At 38.5% G+C, this 12,884-nt stretch overlaps 1 protein-coding gene across 7 annotated transcripts in view; it reads left to right on the top strand.

The window, feature by feature from the left end:
• LOC132377797 (ERC protein 2) overlaps positions 1–12,884 on the top strand; it is a 782,782-nt gene that overhangs the window by 150,851 nt on the left and 619,047 nt on the right. For 5 of the 7 annotated variants that reach the window (XM_059944160.1, XM_059944156.1, XM_059944158.1 and 2 more), the window contains exons 6-7: positions 4,632–4,706; positions 8,933–8,974. In XM_059944160.1, the coding sequence (XP_059800143.1) occupies positions 4,632–4,706; positions 8,933–8,974 (117 nt within the window). The remainder of the gene's footprint in view (positions 1–4,631; positions 4,707–8,932; positions 8,975–12,884) is intronic. The other 2 variants (XM_059944157.1, XM_059944163.1) reach the window with 1 other exon arrangement.

The following is a 12,884-nucleotide window of genomic DNA, read 5'->3' as shown; positions in this document are numbered from 1 at the left end:
GAAGCAGATGGGGAAGAGGTGACATGCAGATGAACCAAGGAAGAGGAGCTGGATAGGAGGAATGAATAAAGGAGATCAAGTGGACCTATGTGCTTGTGAAGGAGGAGATTATAGAGTGTGGGTTACCTGAAATTGGAACATTCAACCCTTGGGGTTGATGTGGGCATGGGGAGCAGGCATGCAGCCAGAAGCTCAAGATGGTGGTGGTAGGTACTCTGTAAAATGCTCACTTTGTCAAACTTTGTCTTCTCCATTATGAGCACTAAGTGCAGGTGATGAGATTGGGAGAGGTACATGTGAACCTTTACCTCACTTGGAAGGACTGTTTAGGTGCCTGAATGGTAGTGAGGAAGGAAGTTACGGGACAGCTCTTGTATTTACTCCTGTTGTAGGTGGAAATGCCAAAGAATGGGGAGTGATGAGTGGATCAAGGAGCCACAAAGAGTATGGTCTCTGCAGAAAGAGAGTGGGGAGAAGGGAAAATGCTGGTGGCGGAGTAGAGAATGATGTGTTGAATGTGGAAGCTGAGGGAGGGTGGTGAAAGGTGAGAATCAAGAGAATTCTGTTTCCCTTCTGTCTGGTGAGGGGTAAGGGACTGAGAGCTGGCATTAAGGAAATGGTTGCTCGGGCAGAGGGGAAATGATATTCCCCGAAGGAAGAGGACATTTCAGAAGCTGTTCCAGATGAGATGGATGGTCAGCTGTACCTCTTCCATTGTTAGCTCACAACCCAGTGGAATAGAATATAAGAGCAGGGATGTTGAGGCTCTATGAGGCACTCATGAGACCACACTTGGAGCTCTGTGTGCAGTTTTGAGCTCTTTATTTTATTAAGGATATATTGACATTGGTGAGGGTTCACAAGAACAATTCCAGGAATGAAAGGGTTACTGTGTGAGGAACATCTGACAGCTCTTGGGCTGTATTCCATGAAGTTCAGGAGAATGAGGGGGGATCTCATAAAAACATTCCGAATGTTAAAAGGTCTGAACAGATTAGATATGGCAAAGTTATTTCCCATGGTAGAGGATTCTAGGAGAAGAGGACATGACTTCAGGACTGAAGAACGTCCATTTAAAACTGAGATACAGAGACATTACTTTAGTCAGAGGGTAGTAAATCTGTGGAATTTATTGCCATGAGCGGCTGTGGAGGCCAAGTCATTGGGTGTACTGAAGGCAGAGATAGATAGGTTCTTGATTAGCCAGGGTATGGGGAGAAGGCAGGGGAGTGGGGATGACTGGAAGAATTGGATCAGCCCAGGATTGAATGGCAGAGCAGACTTGATGGGCCGAATGGCCTACTTCTGCTCCTATATCTTATGGTCTCATCAAGCCCACATTGCCTGTTTTCTCCTCCATACACGCTCAGCTGTCCGCCAGTTTTCTTCTCCCATTGTTCCCCTCTCATATCCATTTCCTCCCTACCTGGTTATATCTGCTCATCATGCCTTTCCCATCTGGTTTCATCAATCACCCACCAGTCTTGTACTGGCAATCATTTCTCTTCCCCCTCTCTCCTGATGCAGGGTCTTGACCCTATCTATTGGTCTCCACAGATGCTTATTGGCTCATTGTTCTTTGAAAGTTCTGCTTTTGTTCTGCAAATTGAGATAGCAAACCATATGAAAACTGGAAGCTGAATTATTGTTTCTGAATCGTGCAGTATAACCATGACTCATTGTCATATTTTAACCAGTTTTATTAGAAAAGCAGCTTTGCAGAGATAAAACAGCTTCTCAAGCGATGCCTCTGGCTTTACAGTTTTAATTCTACTTGGAAAATCCATCAACATTTCCCAGTCTGGAAAATTTGATAACTGCTTTGTGCTCCTTCAGTGAAAGAGGTAGTCATACTACTCTGTAGTTCTGTGGTGATCTCACTCTATGGAACATTCAAGAACAACTGATATTGCAAATCCATGCCAAGTTTTCCAGGTAAAGCGTGCTATTGCCAATACTTTAACAGGAACTGAACTTAAGCAGTTTTTAACTGGATACATTTGTCTGAATTTGAATTAGCTGAGCTAATATTGGTATGACACTTTGAAGACAATAAACTCATGTAGATCTTCTGTCTTTTTAATTTAAGCTAGCAAAATAATTTCTGAATAATGTAAGCATTTTAAAATTATAATGTGCTTTCACTTGAATGTATAAATGATCAAAAACTATTAAAATCATGGGTGATAACTTTTTAAATACATTGGATTCCAGTTAGTTGGCCCATTGTTTAGTCAGGGCAGTGACTTATTTGGAACAACTCTTAAAATTATTGGAAAAAATAACCAGGATTCCTTTTGTTTATTTGGGACGTTAAGCCACTTAATTGGGATGGGAGAGTGTTGCCAAACAGTTTCTAACTCATGTTAGTCATGTGAACTTGTGTAGTTGTTAGACACGACACCGTACTTCGAGCAAGGAGCTTTTAAATAGCATTTGCTTGTATTCAAAAAGCTGTGATTTTTGTCACTGACAGTGTGTGTGAAATAAGCAGAAAGGCAATTTTGAATTGTTTTGCTCATTGTGGTTTCAAGTACTCAGGCTTGGCGAAACAGCCAGGAGAGAAAATGAAATGTTAGCAACAAAGGTATCAACAATCATCTTAAATGTTACAGTGAAAATGAAGGTTCAGATGATGCAATCATCAAAAGCATTGTATGAAGGCAGTCCATTATCTGAATTAGGTGTCTGCACTAATTTTCTTCATTTAGTCAATCAAAAGAACGTGGCAGCATGTGCATTATTCTTAGTATCGGACTGTGATGGTGAAATCTGTACGGGAGGGTTTTTAAAGGGGGAAAGCCGTTGCACTGGGCTGGCCCCATTCTCTTGACCTGGGAAACCTGGGTCCAGTGGTACGACCAGTCATCATGAACTGGGGTCTTCCTTGGTTGCAGTGGATAACCATGACTTTTGCCATGCTGTATCGTGCCCTTCGCTCTCCACAAAGTGTTGAGAAACCACCTTGGCCCTTGGATCTCACTGTTGACCTCATCTGCTCAGTCTGCTGGAAATAGCACCACATGCTAGGACAAGCATGTCCCTTTTTCACCAGGTATGACGCCCACCAGCTACCCTCACCTGGTTTAGCATGCTTGTTGAAATAGTGTACCGGGGTGTGGCCGCTGTCACATGGGAACAGCTATTTGTAGCTGCAGGTGAGGACTGAGTGCCTGGTGGGGACCACAGGTGAGTGAGCTGCCCTAGAGTGGACATGACAAGCCCCTTCACCAGAGGCGTTACCCCTCCTTAGACACATCATACACAGCAGCGTACACTGGATGAATTTCTCAGTCGATAACTATTAGGAACCAATGCACTGTTTTACAGTACTGTAGTAACATTGCTACTACGTTTACGTTCTAATTTATTCTGTATTTTATTTAAGTACATAATTTGTTACTCAGTTAAATACTAGTGGCCTTTTTTATACCTTTTAAGTATTTCCATTAAACGTCAGTTAAATGGGGGCAGCTGTTTAATTGGGCCAAGATGTGCTGGTCCCAAGGTGTCCCAATTAACCAGAATCCACTAATTACAGGTATCGTAGTGCAATGCCTAAAATGCCTACTATATTTCTTTGAATAAAAATATATGATTTGTTGTTTTATTAAAATAGCTTTTAGTTACAGAACCATATAAAATATGCATCAGAGTCTCCATGTGATCAAAATTGGCTATGTCAATATCTATGCAAGTTTCCTTTCAATCTATTTCATCCAATTCTATTAATATAGCTTTCCATTCCTTTCCCCTTCATGTGCAAAACCAGCTTCCCATTAAATGTATCTGTGAATTTGCCAGTTGAAGGACAGGTGGTGGTTACATGAGAGGGATGATTTAAAGGAAATTAATGCTGTCAAAAGTGTTGTAATATGAGACAAAGTAAGAGGCTGTTATATACTGTCACATCCATTTTGATAACTGCTTTCATGTTTCTGGACTTTTTTGATAAATATAATAAATAAAATTGCAAAGCTGTAATCATACCATTTACAATTGCACGAGTACATATTGCCAACATATACATGTTTGAACAGGATTTAGCTGAGAAATATCAGCAGAAAGAGTACAATAGAGGAAATTATGGTTTTGATTCTGCTTTGTTAATATTCCTGTTTAAAATACTAAATGAAAACATTTCTGATTACTAGATATTACATTTTGAATAACTGGTTAATCTTAATGCCAATAATTTGTGAATGTGCTGATTTGATATTACCCGAATTATTTTAAATTGCAAAATTTTCACCAACGCTAGTTATTTTTCTGAGTTTAATATAGGTAAATCATTCTAGATCTGCAGTGGAAACATTGGCATGTTTATCTGTTACGAATGCATTGAGGTATGACAAGGGAGAATAGGTGTTAGATTAAATGGACTGAGCATTTGTTTGTTGTCATTGTCACAGATGATATTAATTATTGATGGAAGTTGACTAGCACATGCGCAGGTGGCAATGGTAATATAAGCTAGAAACTATAGTGTACTGAGCAGGTTAACAAGTGCTGGATCTGTGGAGTTTAGGCCGTTTTCACTGGTTTACATTGGCAGAGTGTGTAACGTGTGCTCCACTTTATGTAATGGAATAATGAGCCGACAAGTTTCCTTTTATCGTGTACCTCCACAGGAACTACACAGGAGAACCCCACTTCAGCCAGAGTCCGCAAAGACAAAGGCTCTACAAACTGTAATTGAAATGAAGGTAAGGCCATTTGGATACTTAACAAGCTACTATCCTGTGATGCTTTAAGTAATTTGAAACTTGGATATCAGTCCTACCAAGATCTTTGCATTCTTAAAACCAATTATGAAATTAATATTTTGTTTTTAAAGACAAATTGACATATTACATAATAAAGATAACAAGTAAGCAATGTGGATATTTTCCAAAGGGTTCAGGCTATGTTTAATATTCTGATAATTTTGCTGTTTGTTCTCTTCCTACCAGCTGAATTGCATTATTATTGAGATACTCTCTATTTACTAAATGAGAAAACCAAGAATTTAAAAGATTTATTTCTCAGCTTATCTCTAAAAATAATTATTTTGACATCATTAAAACCCATCAAAGGTGAATTGTATGCAATAAGAAATAGAACCTAATAATATAAATACTTGATGTGTCAGAACATATTAGCTCAGGCTGAAATGATGTAGAAGGCAAATGCATGCACTGACAATCCTTTCATTGGACGCAAGGCATATTAATATCCACAAAACTTTCGGGGGTGGGGGCAGGTGGAAATAGGTCCCTGTTCTATATAATATACTGTTTAAAATGTTAGCTTCAATTTGGGATTCTGTCAGATATTTAGTTTATGGTTATCAATATGTGCACATGTTTAGGACCTGATTGGCAGGTTGGCAATTCTTTTTTGGTTCATTTAAGTTTATTTTCCACAAACCTGAGGAGCCTTTTAATTCACAGATGCATAGCCTGATGGTTTATGCTTCAGAACTTACAGTTTCAAGTTTTTGAAACATCTATTTACTGCCTTCTTGTAGGTTTCACTGCAGTTTTTTTTAAACACGAATGTGTACAGTATTCCCAGGCAATATACTAGTTTAGTCTTTCAGTTATATCACTCATTTGGCCTATTATTGTCATTATCAGCTGAATTAATCATGAGTTGATTGCTGTGATGCTACTTACATTGAATTAGCAAAGTACTTAACTTGGAATCATGACTGAACATCAAACAACTTTTTTTTTACAAAATAATTGAAAAGAAGTATAAATGATCAAAAACAAATTCATTCATCAAATACTGAACAGACGCAGACACAAAAAGAACTGAAAGAAAACTCCATTAGAGTGATTAATAAGTGTTTTCTGGAAATTTGCTGGATTTGCTTGCCCCAGTGTCAGCAATCACTTCTGCGAAAGGATCTCTGGCTGCTTCTTTCCCAGAATATGTGAATAACGATAGTGAGGTCTTGCTTTATAATGTATTGAACCCTGGCTCACTATGTTGCACCCTTAAATCCCATTCTATTGCCCTGGAAGTTACAGTAGTATAATTGTTAAGATATTAGATTTGCAGTCAGCTGTATGAACTCAAATCCTATCATGGCAGCTGAGAAATTCACATTGAAATAATGAAATGAATTTGGCAATGCAAATCAAATTTCTGTAAAAATAATCCTGAAACCACTGGAATGTCATAACCTCCTGGATCACTAAAGTCCTCTCTCAGGCAGAAAATCTGTTTTCATTTGCCAGCCCATCCTGAATGTGACTCTAAACCCATCACCATTGCTTCTTAACTACTTCCTGAGTGTTTGGAGAAGTCGGGGTGGACATCAGATGCCAACCTTGCTGGTAACTTCTGTATCCCCTGAACAAAAAGACAATTATCACCCGTGGTGTCATGGGAAGTCTGTTCCCATAGAAGTTTTGTAATGGATTTTCTACTACTTCATTTAAAATTCTTGCAGGCTCTGCTGGTCCGACTCTATTTCAGGTAAGTAAAGCCCAGAGCTCTCACTCATATCAAGCTAAATGAGACATGGGTACTTATCCAGGGCCCACTTGTGCTATATTTGCTATTCCTAGCCTGAATATAGCACATTCGTTGTTCCCTTGAAAGCTTTCAGTGTTGTACCTTTAGGTGCTGAAACTATGCTGCTTTCGTTCATTTTGATATTGGTTATCTTCAAAGGTTTGAAGGTACCTTTCACCTCAACAGATTTCAATTACTGATGTCTCCACAACTGATGTTATTTTCACAAGCATTAAAAGCATCAGCTACATACAACCCACAAAGAACAACACTGGTTGTGGTCAGATTGATTAATCTATGTCCAAATGATGAACTCTCTTGTGCAATTTTTTTATTTATTAAGGTACAGCACAGAATAGGCCCTTCAAACCATGTCACACAGCAACCCCCGATTTAACCCTAACCTAATCACAGGACAGTTTTCAATGACCAATTAACCTACTAACTAGTACGTCTATGGACTGTGGGAAGAAACTGGAATACCCGGAGAAAACCCATGTCTTCCACAGGGAGAATGTACAGACTCCTTACAGATGATGTCAAAATTGAACTCTGAACTCTAACACCCTGAGCTGTAATAACAATGACTGCACTTGGTTACTGATAAAGTACTGCAGACTCTTAAAACCAGTAATTGTTGTTTTTTATTATTTATTTGTTGCATTGAAGCCATTTTGTGCTAGCTTGAATTTAAGTTGATGGAATGGCTCTTTGAAGTAAGAGTGGGTGCCTTTCTGAAACTCATCTTCTTCGGAAGCCTATTATCCTACTGGGTCATAGGCTGCCAACAGCGGCCTGCCAGAGTCCTCTGCCTGGACCAAGGGCTGATCACCCCATTGTTTCTGTTCTCACCACATGATTTCATTAGTCTTCAAGGCAACCATTCTTCCTTTCCCAAGAATGAGGTCTTTGGAGCCTCTGTTGGCACTTCTGTAGCTCTGGATGTTTAAGGGATGGGGTTGCTAGCCCTATCCAACCCTCTTTTTCTCATCCAGGCTTGGGAACCGTCCATGGTGGAGATCTGCAACTCAAAACTTCTGGAATACTGTAATATGAAATTGGCTGAATTTCACACTGGGTTGCAAACTGGTCTTGCACTTCTTTACATTTCTTCCCAGGGGAAGAGAAACAGTTGCAGCTGGGTATTTCTTTTTATATGTGTGCTCCCCAGCATGGTGTTCTGAGGACAGGTGATAAGGCAGCTTCACATTCAAGACACTGCATACTGGTAGAAAACACCAATTTTTGTACCCAAGTGTCTGTCCTGGTATTTTAAGTGGATAGACAGCTGGCAAGGAAGTTTTCATTAGATGTATCAAAAGTTACAGTGAGATGACTGTCGTTGCCCTAGGTCTATCAGCAGGCTGAAAAGTCAGCTTGAACAATATGACTTTCTTTCCTTTCTCTTGTTCTCTGGCACTTGAATTTAAAAATGATCTACATGTTTAAGAGTCCTGCAGTCCTGATCATGCAATCAAATGCTCAGATCATTTGAAACTGGTATCCATAATCAACCTTCATTTCATAATTTAAGATAATATTGTAGGATGTACTAAATAATGCAAGTGTCCTACACAAATCTTGATGCTCGATCAAATTCTTGATTATTTTGTAAGTAATTCAATAATCCATAAAAATCTATTTTGTCATTTTTTAAAGTCTTTAATCCTCATCCTGTTTGTACTGTTAGCTTGATCAACAAAATGTTCATGTGCAAAGCTAGTTGCACGGCCCGGATGCTTGAAAGTACTTGCTTTCCCTTTCAGCTTGTTCTTGGCTGACTTCCTTCTCATTGAACTAAATCTGTCCCTTCACTTTTAGTTGGTGTTCTGATCTGCTTTGTGCAAAGAATGCTCCCTTATATCTTTGTTTCATTTTGGAGCTTCCAGATTTTATGTATTTGACTGATTAGCACATTCTTCATCTTTCTTCAGCAGTTGGTTAGTTTGATTTTCTGAATTCTTTTTGTCTCATCTTTTGACTATTATTTCTAAAAGTTGTTTTTGTATCTTCCTCCTTGAATGTTGAACTTTTAATCCCCAGACCCCCTAATCATTTCTTATTTTCAGTCCGAACTTTCTTTCAATGTTTTTTTTTTCATTTTTCTTTTGCATATCCTCGCTTGTATTCTTAAGACTTTTTATTAAAATACATTTTTTACTTTGAATAAGTTAATAACATAGTGACTTTGATAATGCAGTTTCATGTGGGAGGTAATGATTTCTTTGAAATGTATAGCTTTTGCTTTTAACTTTATTCCATATTGAAACTCAGAGACTGATGCTCTGGATGATTAGAACTGTAAGCTTTAAAAGTTAAACCTAAATATTTAGAACTAAAATATTTAAACTCCTTCCCCTCCTTCCGTCAATGAATAGAAATTGAATACAATATTGCAACATTTCTAATGGTATACTTATTTCAGCGTTCATCATCATATGACTTTGGGCCTGATAAGATATGGCAGGTATGTTCACTTGAATTTCCAGTCCAGTGTGCATGTGAGTGTGTTCCACTTTCTTTTGTCAAGGAATACCCAATTATTTGTAGAGAAAAGTAAGTATTGCCACAATAATGACATTTTGTTGTTGTACCATACTACCATTGTTAATAAATTTGTTCAGGTTTGATATCATGATTTATTCATTATCAGGCATTTTTCTATCTTTTGTTCCAAGTTGTTTTTCTTTTAAAAAAAATTACTAGCTAATATTTCTAATCAAATCCAACATAAATGCAATGCTGTAATCAAGATCAGTGTTAATATCAAACCTGCAATATTTCTATTGTGGCAATGCTTCTTTACAGGCAGGATTTTAGTTTTGAATAGAACTGTCTTTTCCAGCACCCTGAAGAGATGGATGATTGTGAATTTGTTTTGCATTTAAGTTGAGCAATTAAATTGATGAAAGCCAGCAGAATTATATTTGGAAAAATTGCTTATTACAATGTGTGTGGTGCATGCCAACGATGAGAGTGTCTTGAGTTGTCTGCACTGATGATGGCTTGAACCTTAAGTAACCATCAATCAACAGTGGAATATCTTTAATGAGTTCTGTGAGAAATTACATTGAAAAATCTACTATTTCTCAAAGGAATAACTAAAAACTTGTAAAAAATCATTGATTTTAAGGGGAACCTAAAGAGATGGAATTGTAGATCCTGGGGTTCAGAGGTTAAGGCACAGGGGATGACAGTTGCATGAAGTGTGAATTGGAGGAATGCAGTGTGATTTTATTGGAAAACATAATATAGTAGTGTTACTGAGCCAAAACCACAGTCTGTTTAAATAAAGATTAACAATGAAGCTTTTAAAAAAAATCCAACTGCTTTAATGCTCTTACAGGAAATAATAAATGATATATCTGAACTTTTGAGCCAACATATAACTCTCCCACAAATTGGCTGACAGTTTTTGAAATCATGAATCCTCAGCAACTAGCTCTGCTTTTTGCCTCCCACTGGATGAGGTTGTGGAGTCAGAGTTACAGAGCACAGAAACTGCCCAACTATGTCAATGCTGAGCATTTGTATTGATCCACTTTACCAGCACTAAGTCCATGCAGAGGTTCATCCAGATATCTTTAAATGTTGTGGCAGTAGTTGCCTCAGGCAAATTGTTCAGAGAGTTAGTTGAAGAGGTTCTTCACTACGATCATCTCTAATGACCTTACTCCTCACCTAGAACCTATGTTTTAGCTGTCTGCACTATGGAGTAAAATTGTTCACCATCCACCCTGTCTATGCTTCTCGTAATCTTATATGCCTTTGCCAGGTCTATACTCAGCCTCCTTCACTCCCAAGAAAACATACCCAGTTTATCCTGTATTTTCTCATTGCTGAAATGTTTGATTCCGGGCAACTTCCTGGTAAATCTCTGATGCATTTTGTCAAGTGTAGTCACACCCTTACAGTGTGATGACCAGAAATGCAGACAGCACTCCTGCCATAGCCTATCCAAATTTTTCAAAGTTGTGCCTAGAACATCTTGACCTCCATGTTCTTGTATTTTGTGCTCTGGCTTATGAAAGTCAAATTCTGTGTTTATCTCAGGACAGACATAATAGTATGCCTTTGCTTCCTATCTATTTTGCCAGTTGTAGGGATCTATATACACCAAAGCCCCTCTATTCCTCAGTGCCCCTCAGTAGCCTAACATTAATAGTGAATGTCCCTTATTAGGCCTCCCAAAGTGCATCACATCAGACTGATCAGGATGAAGTTCAATCTGACATTACTCTACCCAAGGTACAATCTGATAAATATTATTCTGTAACCTAATATCATCTTCCTTATTAACAACACCATTAATTTTCATGACATCTTCAGAATTTATCAATCATGCATTAAATCTCAATTGCTGAGCTATATGACAAATATAGGTCCCTATGGTGTACACCTGGCTCCCAAACACAAAAGCAAGGCTTCACCAACATCCTTTCTTATCAACAAGCTAAATTTGGATCCATTTTGCCTGTTTGCTTTACATTCCATGGGCTCTAAATCTTTTGAACCAGTCTTCTATGTGGGATCAAGTCCAAGATCTTAGTACATCAATTACACAACCTTCTAAATATAGCTTACTTCTTCCCAAAAAAAACTTAGTCAGATTAGATAGAATAATCTGACAATAGATTTACATTGAGTATCCCTGATAATCACTCTTTTTCCAAATGCAAATTCTGTCTCCAAGAGTTTATCTTAGTACCTTGCCTACCATGGACACAACCTCACTGGCTTATAATCACCTAACTCACATCTATGGCTCTCCCTGTAGCCAGAGAAAACCTCCATCGGCACCCCAGCAGCCTTCTTCCTTGCCACCTGTAGCACCTGCTGATGAATTTTGTCAGGCCCTAGAGATTTATCCACTGTTAAACCTGTTAAGACATTGAATACATCTGTCTTTTTAATGAAAAATCTATAATATCCTTTTGTGCCACCCACCCACCCTGCTGAAATGTTCTATTACAATGTCTTTCTCTGTAGTATTGAACTGCATTGACTTTATTTCTTACATCCTTTACATGCATGAGGAGATAAAGTCCTTGCGTTATGTCTCTATCTAAATGTGCAATGTGCAATCATAGTAATTTATAATAATTTATGATAAATTGAACAGTCAATATAACATAGGAATACTCTCAAATCAGTGTGAGTTTATCAGTCTGATGGCCTGGTGGAAGAAGCTGTTCCGGAGCCTGTTGGTCCTGGCTTTTATGCTGTAGTACCATTTCCCGGATGGTAGAAGCTGGAATAGGTTGTGGTTGGGGTGACTCAGGTCCCCAGTGATCCTTCAGTCCCTTTTTTTACACTTGTCTTTTTAAATGTCCTGAATCATGGGAAGTTCACAACTACAGATGCAATGGACTGTCCGCACCACACTCTGCAGAATCCTGCAATTAAGGGAGGTACAGTTCCCATACCTGGTAGTGATGTAGCCAGTCAGGATGCTCTCAATAGTACCCCTGTAAAAAATTCTTAGGATTTGGGGACTCATAGATGGAAATATAGATGGGAAGTATTCATTTAAGATCTCACCCATATCGTCTTACTCCAAGTTCAGATTTCTCTAAGAAGCCTCACTTTTTCGCTGGCTACCCTCTTGCTCTTAATATACTTTAAAAAAATTACCTCAAAATTTGTTTCATCTTGGCTGCCAGTGGTATGTTGTGGTCATCTTCTGCCCTCTTTTCTATTATGTACCCCTGAAATTCTGTACTTCTAAATGGCATCAATTTTCAGAACACTATATCTGCCTGGGGCTTCTTTTTTAATGAATCTTTAAAAAGCCCCGCGAAATCCACAGGTCCTGGACTTGTCTTCTGCTTTACAAGCACATGTTGTGGAAGTTCATTGCCAACTACACTTCTAAGAGACTCCCACTTAGCAGATATGAACTTGCTCATAAATAGCTGTTCCCAATCTACTTTTGCGAGGTCTTGTGAAATGAAGGTCCTGAATTCAGTTAAGACAGATTTTAATTTCAGGACCATCCTGATCCCTTTACACTACTGCCTTGAAACTTACTGTCTTGGTTATGGATGATAGTGACCATGACACTTCAATACATGTGTGACTTCATTGCCCAAGACTGTGCCCAGTGCTGACCTTTCTCCAGTTGGACTATCCACATATGTTCCAAATGCTCTCCTGGATGTACTTGGCAAAATAATCTACTCCCTCTAGCTTTCTCACACTATGACAATGATAGTTAATACTGGAAGGTTGAAATCCCTTACTACTGTATCCATTTTGAATTAAAATACATTTATTATCAAAGTACATGTACAGAATACAACTCTGAGGATTGTCTTCTTGCAGACAGAACTCACTTATGCCCTCTCTGTGATTTCCCACCATATTTACAGAGAGTA

The sequence above is a fragment of the Hypanus sabinus genome, chromosome 19 (assembly GCF_030144855.1).
Source record: "Hypanus sabinus isolate sHypSab1 chromosome 19, sHypSab1.hap1, whole genome shotgun sequence".
NCBI lineage: Eukaryota > Metazoa > Chordata > Chondrichthyes > Myliobatiformes > Dasyatidae > Hypanus > Hypanus sabinus.
Note: the sequence above shows the minus strand (reverse complement) of the source record. Positions and strands in the feature narration are given on the sequence as shown.